The 14,691-nt window shown below is 31.9% G+C and overlaps 1 protein-coding gene across 4 annotated transcripts in view; it reads left to right on the forward strand.

Annotated features, from left to right (window-relative positions):
• Positions 1 to 6,968, forward strand: part of ajap1 (adherens junctions associated protein 1) — a 129,443-nt gene extending 122,475 nt beyond the window's left edge. For 3 of the 4 annotated variants that reach the window (XM_031905176.1, XM_031905175.1, XM_031905177.1), the window contains one exon: positions 5,513 to 6,968. Coding sequence is in view for 1 of the 4 variants with exons in the window: in XM_031905177.1 (XP_031761037.1) it covers positions 5,513 to 5,534 (22 nt within the window). In the remaining 3 variants the exon portion in view is untranslated. 4 annotated transcript variants of the gene reach the window in all.
• Positions 6,969 to 14,691: the final 7,723 nt, after the last annotated feature.

Below are 14,691 nucleotides of genomic sequence, written 5' to 3' on the forward strand. Positions count from 1 at the left end.
AATTTTTCAACTGAAACGTCACATGAAAAGTGCAACTTTCAAATTGTTGCACAAAAACCAGCGTCAAAAATCTGAAAACCTCTACCTCCGACATCTTCCAAGTTGATCTCAAGTTTTAGATGGTGGACTGTCAGACTTGTTGCAATATTGTCACATCGTAAATCCCGGAAAAGTAAAAACATTTTCCGGCTACTTTCAGCGATTAAAATATCTGAATTGGAAAAAAAATCCAACCGTTAGTTGATGGCCCCCTAAGTGTATATAATTGCATATAAAAGTATATAAAAGTCAAGCAAGACAGATGAGCTAGACAATATCTATAAAGTCTGCTACATAGCATATTATACCTAGATATCAAGATTTAACATTTAAGCATCTAGCCAAAGTCCAAGCTCTCCTAAATGTCAAATCATTGTGTAAAAAATGTGCAATATTGTTGAAGGTGTCAAATAGATCTGCAGCACTATTAAATTCTACATATTAATTTCCCTTAATGTTTAGAAATACTAGTTCTTCAGTATTTAAATCTTGTTTATTTCTACTTTTACAGCATGTGGACCTTGTATGAAAAGATTACCTATATGGTGCCTTCAGTAAATAAACTGGCCTTTTGATTAAGATTTTAGGCCCCTTCATACCATTCTATTTGCTTTTAAACTCCACAGTTATATATGTGCCTAAAACTGAAATAGCACTTTAGTTCTCATTTGAACTATGACACAGAGAAAGATGTTAGTTCTAAACTAACACGTTAGTTATAAACTCATGTTTAATTATGTTATTTTTCATTAACCTTTTTGCTAATGTGTAATTACAATATATATTCTATATTTGTGGGTCAGATTAACCACATTTCAATATGAGGAATCCTGAACAATTCTGTATAATATTGTTATTGTTTTAAGGAAGCCAAAAGAGGATAGGGACTGGTAGTCCATGTTATATGGTATGACATAGTTTGCTAAATTGGGCTGTAAAACGCACTTTTCATGGAAGGAACAACTGCTTCATATTACAAATAACCTATAATGTTGCCCCAGCCTGTGGTGAAATTTATGGGGTTGAGCCTTAACTGCTAAGGAAAGGGCAGGGTATATAATGGAGTGATTTTCAGATTAAGGTGGAACAACATGTAGAAGTGAAGCCAGTAGGTCAAAGGGACTTTAAAATCAACCTTAACGTTGTCAGTTTTTGTTCCAGACAGACAGCAGTATCACCCACCTTTCCTATTCTGGTTGTTATTGTCACAGCTTGTTGGAGTAAATGTTTTCTGCTAGGTTGTGATAATATCCCAATGGATGATCTTTTATCCTTATAGGGTATTCCATGAAAATAAAAATGTTACTAGCAAAAATGGCAGAAAAAGGATTCATCCTCAAACCTCAGTCATACATACTTTTTCTCTTTTTTAAATTGATTATTTTGTTGTAATTAAAAATAATATCCTAACTACCAAGGACATTGTTAGGTACCTCCCTTAGTTCAAAACATACTGATATTTCAAGTAGTTTTGCTATTTAACAAAAAAATTAAGTTTAGCTTCAACAGTTTATCACTCTTATAAATCTTTCATCCCACCCCCACAGACAATTTGATATAGTTGACAGTGATAAATATAATTTTAAAAGCAATACTTTTATATTTTTAAAAATGCAGTATCTGTGGCATAAACTAAGGCAGGACTATCTGGCACAGAAAAGGCATAATTGTCCATAGATAGATATTACATTTGACAGCAGAGTTTCGGTAAGAAGATCACCTGGAAATAAGGGGCAGTTCTAAATATCCAATTATTGTAGCCATGCTAAGTGCTGACATTTTTAATACTTTTCATTTTTATGATGATCTAGTATTCTTATTATAATTGGCTCTCACCCCCCCCCCACACACACACACACACCAAGGCTGGAATTCTCAAAAGTGGCACTGGGAAAATAATCAAAATTCACACATAAAGGAGATACAAGAACACAAAAGAAAGCTGTAATAAGTTACCAACGTTGTTACTCATATCTGTTTAGCCAGATATCAGATGTGTACTTAAAGATGGAAAAGTTAATGGAAGTGCATGCTTTAACGGAGTATATTCTTTTTAATGTCTTTACATAGATTAGAACATAATTTAAGCAATAATGTCACCATTTTTTATGCATATTTTAGCAAATTTAATATCTGTTCAAAATGCAGTTGATGAAGAACCAAAACACTTGACACTTGCATTCCCGAAAACTACATGGTTCTTCCCTAATAGCCGCCTCTCACCTTCTACCGTAGCTGCAATGCTTAATAAGTGGATTTCAGCATCTGCAGCCTCTCACAATTAGTTTTTATACTCCAAGTGCTTGGTAAGTAAACCATGAAAAGAGCTTATTACTCTAAATCATTACATTTAGCATTAAGCATGATTAAATGCTACAGACAAATGCATTTTGTGTCAGGAAGCACTAGTTAACTAAAACCATATATTCCAAAAGCAGCAGAAAAAAATAAATAAAAGGCAGCCTTAATCCTGTGGATTTTAGCTTTTAAAGGAAAACGGTGATTAACAGAACATTCAAATACTTATTTCAAGCTCTGCTTTAATCCAAATAATAGCGTAGAGCTTTTTTGTCTGCTATTCACTCATAAAGTCATCCAGGACACTTCATTTTTAGCACTAGTCATAGCTGATTTATGGCTCAACTTCCAGAATGCAAAGTGAACAGGGAAAAAAATGACCTTTGATGTACTTTGCCGCAGTCTTCAGAGATGATGAAAAGAAACCTTATTTTTTTGGGGACTGTGCATGTACAAGTGTGTCACTTGGAAGGAAAAACTAAATATAGCACATGCAGTTGGATAATATAGCATGAGAATATAGAAAACATATATAAATGCTTTAATAATGAATTTAAATGTATATGTATTGATGTTTGAATAAAGTCATGTTTTTATTAATACAGACTATAAGTATATACATATATATTATGATATTTGAAAATCACTTTGCCTCTTAAGGCCATGTTAACACAGAAAAAAAGTCTACTGGTATAGAGATGGGTCCAATAGCTTGTACAGAATGGCCTTACATCTAGTAAAATTGACTTGGGTTGCAGTGACTTCTAAAATATTTACTGAATATTACATATTATATTAGCAATTTTTTGGAGACAGTAACACTCCACATCTATAAGCCTTGAACTGCTTGGCATTGCTCTAAAAAGTTTATGCCACCTTCAAGTATGCCTTAAAAGTGTGCAGTGCACAATTAAAATTTGCAATGCATTAACAGATTAATGAAGAATATTATAATGTGAAATGCAAATTTGTTATTCTTATTAGTGCTAATTTCTTTTATTACATCTCCCTCTAAAGGTATTGATATTTTTCCAAGCAGTAGTCTGGTTGTCAGGAGACAGGAATTGTTTTGTTACTAATATTTGTGTTCCTTATCTTTTTATTTAAACTAGTCCTATAGATATTTCAGTTTATTATTATTTAAACTACTACTTGTGGATAGGGTTAATGAGACCATAGCAACCAGAAAACAGACAAATTCCAAACAGAACAACTACAGAACATAAGTTAAATAATTCATAAACCTCCCCAAATAATAAAGAATCAGAAATTGTTGTTGAATACAACATTATAATAAAAGTGCCTCTTTAAAGAGGTATGCAACCCATCTTACATAATAAAAATAAATAAATAAATACAAATTTTCAATTATTTTTGCTTCATAAAAGGAGCAGAGGTCAAATGAATTATCTCATGAATTCAAATGAAATATGTAGTGAACGGCTAAACCTCCTCCAACAATACTCAGGCTCTTTATGCCATGACAATATAGCAATTCAAAGCCATTTTAAAGGCCCAGTTCACTTTCCAATTTGTAGATTTTATCATTCAGTTACTGGTGGCCTTCATATGTTTCCAATATTCTGGTGCTCTACTTTGACCTGTTTTTCAACTATACCTGATAACCACCTGTACTTGACCATTACCGGTTTTTGGGTTTGCTTTTCCACTGATGCTTTGATATTGAGACCTTGATCCTACAAAAGAGCAAGTTTTTGCCTCCTTGTCTTCATTCTGTACTTTAGAGCCTTTTCGCCGATGCATGCTCCTAGATCCTGATAGCTATAGAATGCAGGACAGAAAAATAAGTTGTTACAGATTAAATCATGTAAAAGGAGAAGGTTGCAAAAACAAAAGATTGATTGTTTAGTGGCAATGGAACAAATACAAGATAGGTGCTGCTGGTTCTAGGACAGTTAAGCACTTCATTTGTGGCAGGGAACAGAGAATTGGCTCATAATATAATTAAATTATTACAGAATTCTAAATGAAGAATTCTAATGAATTTTGAATTTTAGCAAATTTATTAAGATGTTTTTGCTGTCAGGAACATTTTTGTGGGGCTTATTGGTTCAGAAAAGCTCCTTTCTGTGCTGGAACAGGTTTGAGATTTTAAATTGGAGACTTAAGCCCTAAGGAGACTTAACCCCTAAGAATTAATATGACTGGAAAGGCTTTTTTATATACTGAACATACTATGCCAGCCTGAAGGCTCAGCATCTTAATAACATTAATAATCCAGGCCTGCAAAGTTGTACACAGGAGCTCACCATCTTGGAGAATTGGTGTGGGGTTTAACTGCCATCCCATAAAAATGATGACCTCTTCCTGGAACTGTGTTACAACAACTCACTTCAACACACATGGAATTTTTATATCAGGAGATTTTTTAAACCGATTTCCAACTACTCTAGCCAATGTCCCCTTTGTAGGATCTGCATATTTTTTTTTAAATTTATATTGTCGGTCCACTAGAAAACCTAGCTATAAGGACCTTTTTTCTAAAAGTCTGTAAAGTTTTAACAGATGTGATGAACTGCTTGGACTCCAACAGTGTTCCTTAGTTTGATTTTCAAAAAAAATTTCAGTTTCTCAACAAAAGTTCTGATTTAGAAACCCCCTCTTAAGCAGGATACCATCTATATAGCAAAAAACAAAATATTCAATACCGCTCCTGGTATATTTAATACATTAGTTTGAAATAATGATGTTTTTATTACCAACAAGTAATTTAATTATTTAGGGCGGATTTAAATGTGCACTACATTTGCACCCCTTTTCTGATGTTCCTAATTTAGTATTAACTTGTTTATGCCTTGTGACAAGCCAGTATGTGTCATTAATATATATATACACCTTATTAAATGACATCACCTTCTTTTCATCTACTTCTTTTCTTGACATCTACTTCTTTTCTCTACTGCAATCGCTTTCTCTGATTTTTCCCTACACTGCTCATTGCTATCATAACTATTCATTGCCATGTGATTAAATGGAACTAAATTAACCAGGTAGTATTTTAAAACTCTCTAGTAACAATTTTGGTGACTTTGGTAACAGATTTATATCCATTTGTACAGTTATATATTTGCCAAAGTATATTATAAAGTATAGTGTATTAAACATAAAGATATTATTATATAATTAATATTTATCTTTTTTTTCTCTTCAACAGGATTCCATTAGTAAACCTGTAAAATTCACAGGTTTCTACTCTGTTTACCATTGGAACTCAAAATGAAAAACTGTATGGACAGAAATGCTGTATTTTTATAAAAAAAAAAAATATATGTTAACCTACAGACACTGTAATTTTTTTCCTTAAAGAATTTTTTTTTAAATAAAAGAGAAAAAAAATAACTTTCAGCCACTGAAAAGAAATTATTTAATAAAGGACTGACCATGAGATTTTTTTGGGGTCTGGACTGTGATTTTTGAACCTGTGCCAATAATACCAATATGTGCCATGAAATGATGTGGAAGATTTCATTAAAAAAAAGAAGTTAGGTGAAGTATGCTTTAAATAATACCAGATAAAAGGATTTGGTGATCTATTTCTGAGCATAAACATTGTATAAAGGCAGTAATTCCATTCATAAATATACATTTTGGTGATGTAGCATAATTTTAACTGTTAATATTTTGTTTATATTGCAGTTCATTACATTCTCAATTTTGTGCAACATTTTAGATAAAAAATCTTGCCACTGTTACTATTTAAAAAAACAAACAATGTTCAGATAATATTCAGTGAACCCATGAAAAAATATAAGTCTTTTTATATTACCAGTATTTGGAAATGAATGTTAAATAAAGTTATGGCTTGCTTTTTTTAATACTGTAATTCTACAAAAGTATATGCAATGAAATGTGTTTAGGAGGACATTTTTGATGAAGGGTTGTTTTGACTTATCTTCCACTTTTACAATATTATTTGTTCAAAAATGGAAAACTACAGTAAATTAATATTACAGAGAACAGAAAAAGAGAGAGGAAGAATAAGATAGAGCAAACTTTTATTACTTTTTCAAAAGACAATTGTTCCCTAGCCATGAAGCCATGTAGGATATTGCATCTAACTTAGGGTTACTGAATAATTTAATGAGAGCTAGCTTTTATGTATTATTCATAATAAGTAATAGCAGTGCTGGAAGATAACTCATTAACCTAATCAAAAAGACAAATCTTTTTCATCGATGAATACCTGGCATATGTTATCTACAGGGAAACCCAGAAATTAGGGATTTTAGACATCATATACTGTGAGTTTTTACTGTTACGCAAGAACACTTTTGTATTCATTATATAATTATATGTAAAATTAAAAATATATTAATAAAGCACACTTCTTAAGGCAAAACCATACACTATAATTTAGTTTGTTTAGATAATTGTTTTTTTTGTTTTTTTTTTCATTTTTGCCTTTGCTGACATTAATCGGTCTTACAGTGCAAAATTAATATTTTGGTGAAACATTTTAATTTGTGTGTACTCTTCAACTCATTTTTTGCATTTGGTTGTAGATGTAAGTGATTGTGCAGTAACACTATTTCAATTCAAATATCACTTCTTATTTAATGTAAATATCAAGATTACAGATAATGCAAATAAAAACCTGATATTTCTACAGAGAACTTTTGTGGTGATATTAGGTAAGGAAAGAATTAAAGAATCCATTATTTTAATGTAAAATATGAAAAGTTTACTATTTATGCAAGGAATGGCATAATTGGCTTATTTATAGAAAATATTCTACATATATATATATATTATGTGTTGTTTACATACTGGATACTGTAAAGGTTGTGTGATGTAAAAGATTCCGATGACAGATAAATTAGATTATACATAAATATTGTCATTCATTTTTTTGTATTCATATAAGATTTTTTTTTTCATAAATGTCTCCGAAAAACTCCAGTAGGTCCTTTATGGATCTTATGTGTACAGAAAATTATAATTATATATGAAATACATTTTATTTCAAAGATTTTTTTTATATGAAAAAAAGTGTTTCAAAGTTAACCAAATGCTCTACTCAAATACAAAATGTATTTGTTTATTCATTTGTTTCTTCTTCTTTTATTCAGTTATTGCCTCAAAATGTCCAAACAGCATTTGTATCCAGTGCCTGAGTTCCTATTGCGTATTGTGAAAATGTCTGTAAACAAAGACTGTAAATGCAGGCAGCACACTATGTGGCTAAGAACACTGTCATGAATTGTAGTAATCATTGTGGTAACCACATTGCCATTAACCAAACAACCATATTCTATGGCATTAAAACTTCAAAATCACATCAATTACATGCTAAATGCATGCTTGCATCATTGTCTTAAAACAATATGATTATATATAACAGAGTAAAACTATAAATACAGTAATTTACAGTTTTAAAATCTCCTTTGAATTACAAATAAGGTTTAAAATATTGTGCCATCATATTGTGCCTCATAATTGTTCCCTATTTTAATTCTTTTTTATTGGATTTAATCCAGGGTAATTCTTTTAAGAAAACAAGCAGGGTAGTGTTTAACATTTTTTTGAGCAAAGCAGCTTTATAAATAGCATAGAGTAGTATCTGACCATATTATTTGTGTGACACATTAGGCTGTCTCTGGTTAAATGCTTGTTTTATAAAGCATACTGCATCGAGTCAGAATGGTCATCAATAAAACTTTCTACAATGTTATAAAAAAATGTTCTTCCTAAATAGGGATGAACAAAGTTTTTTGCCAGGTATGTATTCACTGGAAAAATCCAGATTTCGTAATTGTTGAATTTTTTCATGAAACTGCTTTGACAAAAATTCTGCCAGAATTGGGAAAAAGTAAAATAAAAAAGTTGCAGACATGTCAAAAAAGATTAGGTTGCATCAAATAAGTGAAAATTTGTTAAATTTCTGCTGTTTTGCAACATTTTCAGCAGTACAGGTATGGGATCCGTTATCCAGAAACCTGTTATTCAGAAAGTTCCGAATTACAGGAAGGCCATCTCCCTTAAACTCTATTATAAGCAAATAATTCTAATTTTTAAAAAGGATTTCCTTTGTCTCTGTTATAATAAAATAATACCTTCTACTTGATCCCAACTAAGATACAATTAATCTGTATTGGATGCAGAACACCCCTATTGGGTTTATTTAATGCTTCAATTATTTTTTAGTAGACTTAAGGTATGGAGATCCAAATTACAGAAAGATCCTTTATCCAGAAAACCCTAGGTCCCGAGCATTCTGGATAATGGGTTCCATACCTGTAGATTTTCAGCAAAGTGAAATGGGACAGATTCACTCATCACTACTTCAAAATCAAGTTTTGTGTGAAATTTATAAAACCACATGCACACCTTTAAAAAATGTGTGTACTCAAAGTTGGGTAGATCTGAATACTATAAAATATGTATTTTGGCACAAAATTATTTGTGTGCACCACAATTTGTTGTATGCACTGGGCTCAAGATTTGTGTGTGTGTGCACAGAGGAAAAATATGGAAATCTGGTATAACTTGTGCATTATTCTTATAACTTCATATCTATGCTGAATGCATCTATTTTTTTTTTTATAATGGCTATATGTAAATGCTTTCATAACTAGCAATCAAGACTTAGTGATGCAGCCCTGAGGTTTGATATTAGTTTGTGTTTGTGCAGGCAAATTTTATATGGATATATCATTGTACTATTTTTCCAGCTATTTTTTTACACCTTTCATTATACACTTAATTGTCTGTGATGTAAAGCTTGCAGTGTGAGAATTAGATGGGCGTTTGATAAAAAAGAGCTGGGTGGTTTTTACTTTTGATAAATACTGCTTCAAAGAAAGCTGTTACAGGCCTATAGAGAAAACTCAACTTTCATTAGGACAATAGGCCAAAGTTTAAAGTCAAAGTAATGCTGGAGTGGCAGTAGAACAAAAAAACAATGTTGATTCACTTTTTGATAGCTAATTTCAAGTCATATCAATGTGACTAAGATTTATTTTACAGCCCCAAACATGCTTTCTAGTATTCTGTTTTCCTACACAGTTTACTTGCAAGGTATATCACTATAACATGTGAATTACTCTCTTCTTCCTTCCTTCTTAAAACAATTCACATTGCATGCATTTGTCAAAGGTTCTTTTAGTACTTGCATTTTTTCTCTTGATCTCTAAATTTGATAAATCCCCTCCCAATAAAACAGTCCTTCCTAAAAGAGCTGACAGTTTTGCTGCTTGACATTTATATTTTCATTCCTCTGCCCCCTTTCATTTATTTATTTATAGGAAATCAAGTACAAGGTACTGTTTTATTACTACAGAGAAAAGGAAAATATATTTAAAACATGTTTAAAAAATTACATTATTTAATTAAAATGGAATCTATGGAAGATGGTCTTCCTGTAATTCAGAGCTTTCAGGTTAATGGGTTTCCAGATTATGTATACCATACCTGTATAAAATATACATATCACATGCCTTGAGGTTGCTAACTTTGTAATTATAAATTCCTCACTGACCTTAATGATCATCTACCAGATCACAATGCACAAAAATCAGATAATTCAAATGAAATACAGCTCAAACCAGAGCTCTTCACACATAATCATGTACTCTTTTGTGTCAGTGGCCTGAATTCTAGTCAAAAGCAAACTTAGTCAGTTACATATTTGCACTGTTCTCTTATAATACCATCTATTAGATTTGCTAACAAAAATGAGTAACCAGCGATGACCAGAACATACCCAAACCACATCACTGCTAAACAATAGGCTAACTAAAAATGTCCTATTTTCACCCCACTGTGCTTAATACCTGCCCATGTCTCTTTCTCATCACTCAGTATCGGAAAATGAGCCAAAACCTCAATAGGAACAGGATACAAATATATGAAGCTGGTCTTTCCTCTTGTCACAACAAAATGATTTTTTTGTCCCTATGTGCATTTCACTCTCACACTGTGGAGCTTTATCAAAAGTAAGCTGTCTCTATTTGGTCCGTTTTCTCTTTTTATATATATTTTTTGCCCTATAAATTGTCCCAAAGTTACTGGTGTCACCAGTCCATAAGTAATGCAGTTGCCAGACTCATCCACATCACCAACTGCACCTTCTCTGCTATGCTACTAAGCCAAAGCCTTCAATGGTTTCTGCTACTATTCAGAATTTAAATTAGTAACCCATATTTTCAAAGAAATTTATAACTTTGTCCCATGTATTTGTCCATGTATTCACTATCATGTATACACTGATTAAGTTCTTCAGATAATCTACTACCCACCTGACTCATTGCCTCTTTACCCATCCTCTTACCATCATCTAGCATAGATTTTCTTTATCACACCCATTAAGGCATTGTTACTTGTGTGCAAAACACAAAAAAACACCAAATTTCTAACTTTCCTTACTTCTGATCTTTTCAAACCCCAGTCTTTTTTTATATATACTATATAAAGCTGTAGAATGCATTGGCGATTTATAAATTCTTTGTAATAATAATTCACAAAGCTGTTCACTTTGTGTCAGTTTACAAAAAAAAGCAGCCCTTACTGTATTTCTGTCAAAAAAGTATATTTATATTGGACCAGAAACTCACTGGGTGATTTTTCTTTACTGTCGTGGTGCTTCTCTTAACTGTGTCTCAGCAACCTGGTGACAAAAATAACATTTATGAACAAAGATCATGTTCTATGCTAACTGTAAAATTGGCTCTTTTAACTAAGTATACATTTCATCTGAAATAAAACTGGAATTAATTAAAAAAAAAGACATTTGCTCTATGTATTAGTCTTTTAATATAAAGACAGGACGTAATAAAGGATTATGCTTTTCCTTTATGTCATACTTTTAATAACATTTTACTGTAAGTCTTTCTCTGTTTTTCTCTCATTTTCTTTCACATGTGTTAATGGTACACCACACTAAGTCCAATGAATACATGGAGTACATCCCAATTTCCACTATAGTAGCATCATCTGTAATAACTGGAGTTTTTAGGCAAGGGTGTCATCAGAAAAAATACATGTTACATATAGAAATAAAGAAGATATTGCTCAATTTAAACACAATTTTGTTAAATATAAAACAAAAACAAATCTTTATCAAGTGAAACAGCGTGATTATTTTTTCATGCCAAAATATATTACTAATGAGGATGGAAGAAAACCTCTCTCTTAAGTTAGCAGAGATTTTAAAAGAGAAATCCTATAGAAAAAAACATCCTGTCTAGCCTGTAGCTAACTAGAAATATGTATCATTGTTGTTTATGGAAGCATAATAAAAGTTTTTGCTTTTTAGCAGACCATGAAATCTACAATTTCCATTCACATAGGGACAGATCTACCAAACTGTTGGATAAAAAAAAATTTGAGTTTTTGAAAATAACTACTATAATTCATGATTTATTAATGTTTAGTTAACTTTTTTTTGTAAAAAAAAAAAAAATTGGCAGGTTTGTTCTGCCGAGTGCCATTGAATCCTATGGAAGCTTAGAATAATAGAGGAATAGAACAGTCAGTGACAGCTTGTCCTTGAACTTTCAATGAGAAGTTAAATTCCCTTATTGTTTTCTGTTTCACCCAGCTTCAAGGGGAAGTTAAATCCTTCATTGTTTTTTGTTTCAACCAGCTTCAAGGATATGTAAATCCCCTCATTGTTTTCTGTTTCACCCAGCTCAATGGGAAGTTTAACCCCCTCATTGTTTTCTGTTTCACACTTTTTTAAAGGGGAAGTTAATCCCATCATTGTTTTCTATTTCACCCATCCACAATTGTTTTCCAAGAATAAGTGTTTGGGAAAAATGAAGAGGACTCATGGAAATGAACAACCATTTTAACTCAAATTTAGTGAGTTTGAACAATACTTTCAACTCAAAAAATTCAGGATTTACGAATGTAAACTCGAAATCTTCATACGAACGATTCAGGCATTATTGTGACATTTTATAAATACAGCAATGATCGAGTTTAATTCATTTTTACCATATCGAGTTTATATGACTTTCAAGGCTCGACAAAATGAGTTTTAGTAAATGTGCCCCTAAGGGTAACAATAAGGGACATCTATATGAATCTGTGTAAAAAAAGTTATGATAAACAAGGGGCTTATTTATTAAGCTGTTTATAATGAAATTTGCTAACAAAAAAAAAAAAAAGATGTAAAAAGCTGTGTTAAATAAATGTTAAATAAATGGTGAATTTATCAAGGTGTGTTTTATTTTATACCATCCAATGCCAGATTTGATGCCGTTATTTCCAGAGGAAAAAATGCCATATTTTATGATATCTTTATTCTAGATCAATGCATGCCTGTGTGTGACAAATTTTGTCAAAATTTTTGCACCACATAATAAATCTGACCTAAATATCACCAATATAACTCCATATTATACTGTGTAAGGAATGTGAAGCTGAGTGTAAAATGTAAGAGGTACTCTGTGTAAAAAACAAAAGTAAAGTTGCTTTTTAAAACAATTTTTAATCAAAAATGTGTCTTTCCATAAACTAATTAATAATGCTTGTTCATAGTCTATCACCTTTGCAAGTGTCACAATATAGATATTGATCAGTTGCTTCCACATTCCTTATTCACTAATGTGTCGCATTTTTACACAAGCAATAGTTATAAGGGAATGTGAAGCATTTCCAAATTTCAACGTGGAATCGTAAAAAATATCTGCTGCTAGGGAAAACACAAATTTGTGCCAGCATAAAAAGTTTGCTCATTCTTAATGAGCAGTTATCCTCCGACATGCCGGGACATTTAGTGACCTTTCAGCTTTTCCTATAAATAGCTGACATGGAGCTAATTAGAGAAAGAAGCCAATTACTCCCCAAAAAGCTTTTTGTCAGATGAGAGACTTGCTAACTGATAGAAACAAAGATAAAGAAAGAACCTTGGGGCTTTGAAGTATTGAAGGTGATATATGACTTACATGTCACTGTCCATATGATAGATGCAGATACAATTAAAGCCATCTAACATTTTAAGTAGTAAGAGGAAGAAATTCCACAAATGGAACAGAACCTATTAATGTAGTGCATACACACAACATATAGTTTCTTTTATGTGCAAAGCAACATATTGTCCTTCAGAATGACCAATAATATCATGCAGATGCAAATTGCTCAAGAAGCAGGACAATCGACCTCTTCATGTGGAAAACTTTCATATAAATATTTTAAAGATATAATAGAATCAAAATAACACACACACACATATATATATATATATATATATATATACAGTATATACATTAGAATTTCTATGTATTTCTAAATTGTGCAGGGCATATTTCTGCTATTGAACATAAACATTTTCATAAAATTACATATTCATTTAAATTGTTTCCTTGGCTATGCAGAGTTAGGTCTATTCTTTTGACACACAACCACAATGGTAACCTTGGAATAACTGCCAGCTTGGCAATAGTGGTAGCTTCAGGGTTTCCTGTGTCAATAGGTGCACTTGCTTGTGATTCAGTACAGGAGGTGGGAGAGATGTGCTGGACTTAGTGCAACTATAGGGAAGTGCAGGGAGTGTCTTTGGATGCAAAAGCCTTTATTGAATGTTACCAATGGCCAAGTCCATTATTGCATTGTTGCGGTCGTATGAAATTATTAACCTTTTATTGTGCTTACATCTTCAAAACTTGAATATTTTCAGAAACTACTCTGCTTTAGTAAACATTACAATTCAACGTTCGAATCCAAATTTTTACCATTATTCAAGTGTTTTTGCTCTTAAACTTTATTAGGAGCTTTATTAAGTACAAAAAACTTGAATGTAAAATTTTGGCTTCTAAGTCAGTGGGAGTTGTCAAGCTAAATTTAAGCAATTTTTTAAGTGCAAGATTCTCAAATATTTGAGAATTGGTAGACCCAATGAAAATGATGAATAGGATGAAATGTCATTGATTTTTTTTTCTTGTTTTTAATTGATCAGGTTTTTTTACATTTACGTTAAAAAAAACATGATAAATAGTCTTTAGTTCCCATGATTCTACATTCAAAACTGACCCTACTCCTTAAAGGAGAAGGAAAGTCATTTGGCATTTTACTGACAGTAGATTCACCACATTAGTGCCACCTAGAACACTATATTTATTCTGCTGAAAGCATTACCATACCTGAGTAAAGAGCCCTAGAAGCTCTGTTTGTTTAAGACAGCAGCTACCATTTTAAGTAGCTTCCAGCTCAGATGACACATTCCTAAGGGTAGGGGGAGTGAGTTTTATGAATTCTTATGGGAGGGGGAGCAGGAGAAGGGAGAGAGGAGAGAGCTGTGCAGACTCTGGCCCCAGGAATGAAGTAGGAAGTCAGATACCCTAAGAATATGTTTACAACAAAGGAGAAAAGGAATCCTGTGTTTCTTTTGAT

The sequence above is a fragment of the Xenopus tropicalis genome, chromosome 7, assembly GCF_000004195.4.
Source record: "Xenopus tropicalis strain Nigerian chromosome 7, UCB_Xtro_10.0, whole genome shotgun sequence".
Classification (NCBI taxonomy): domain Eukaryota; kingdom Metazoa; phylum Chordata; class Amphibia; order Anura; family Pipidae; genus Xenopus; species Xenopus tropicalis.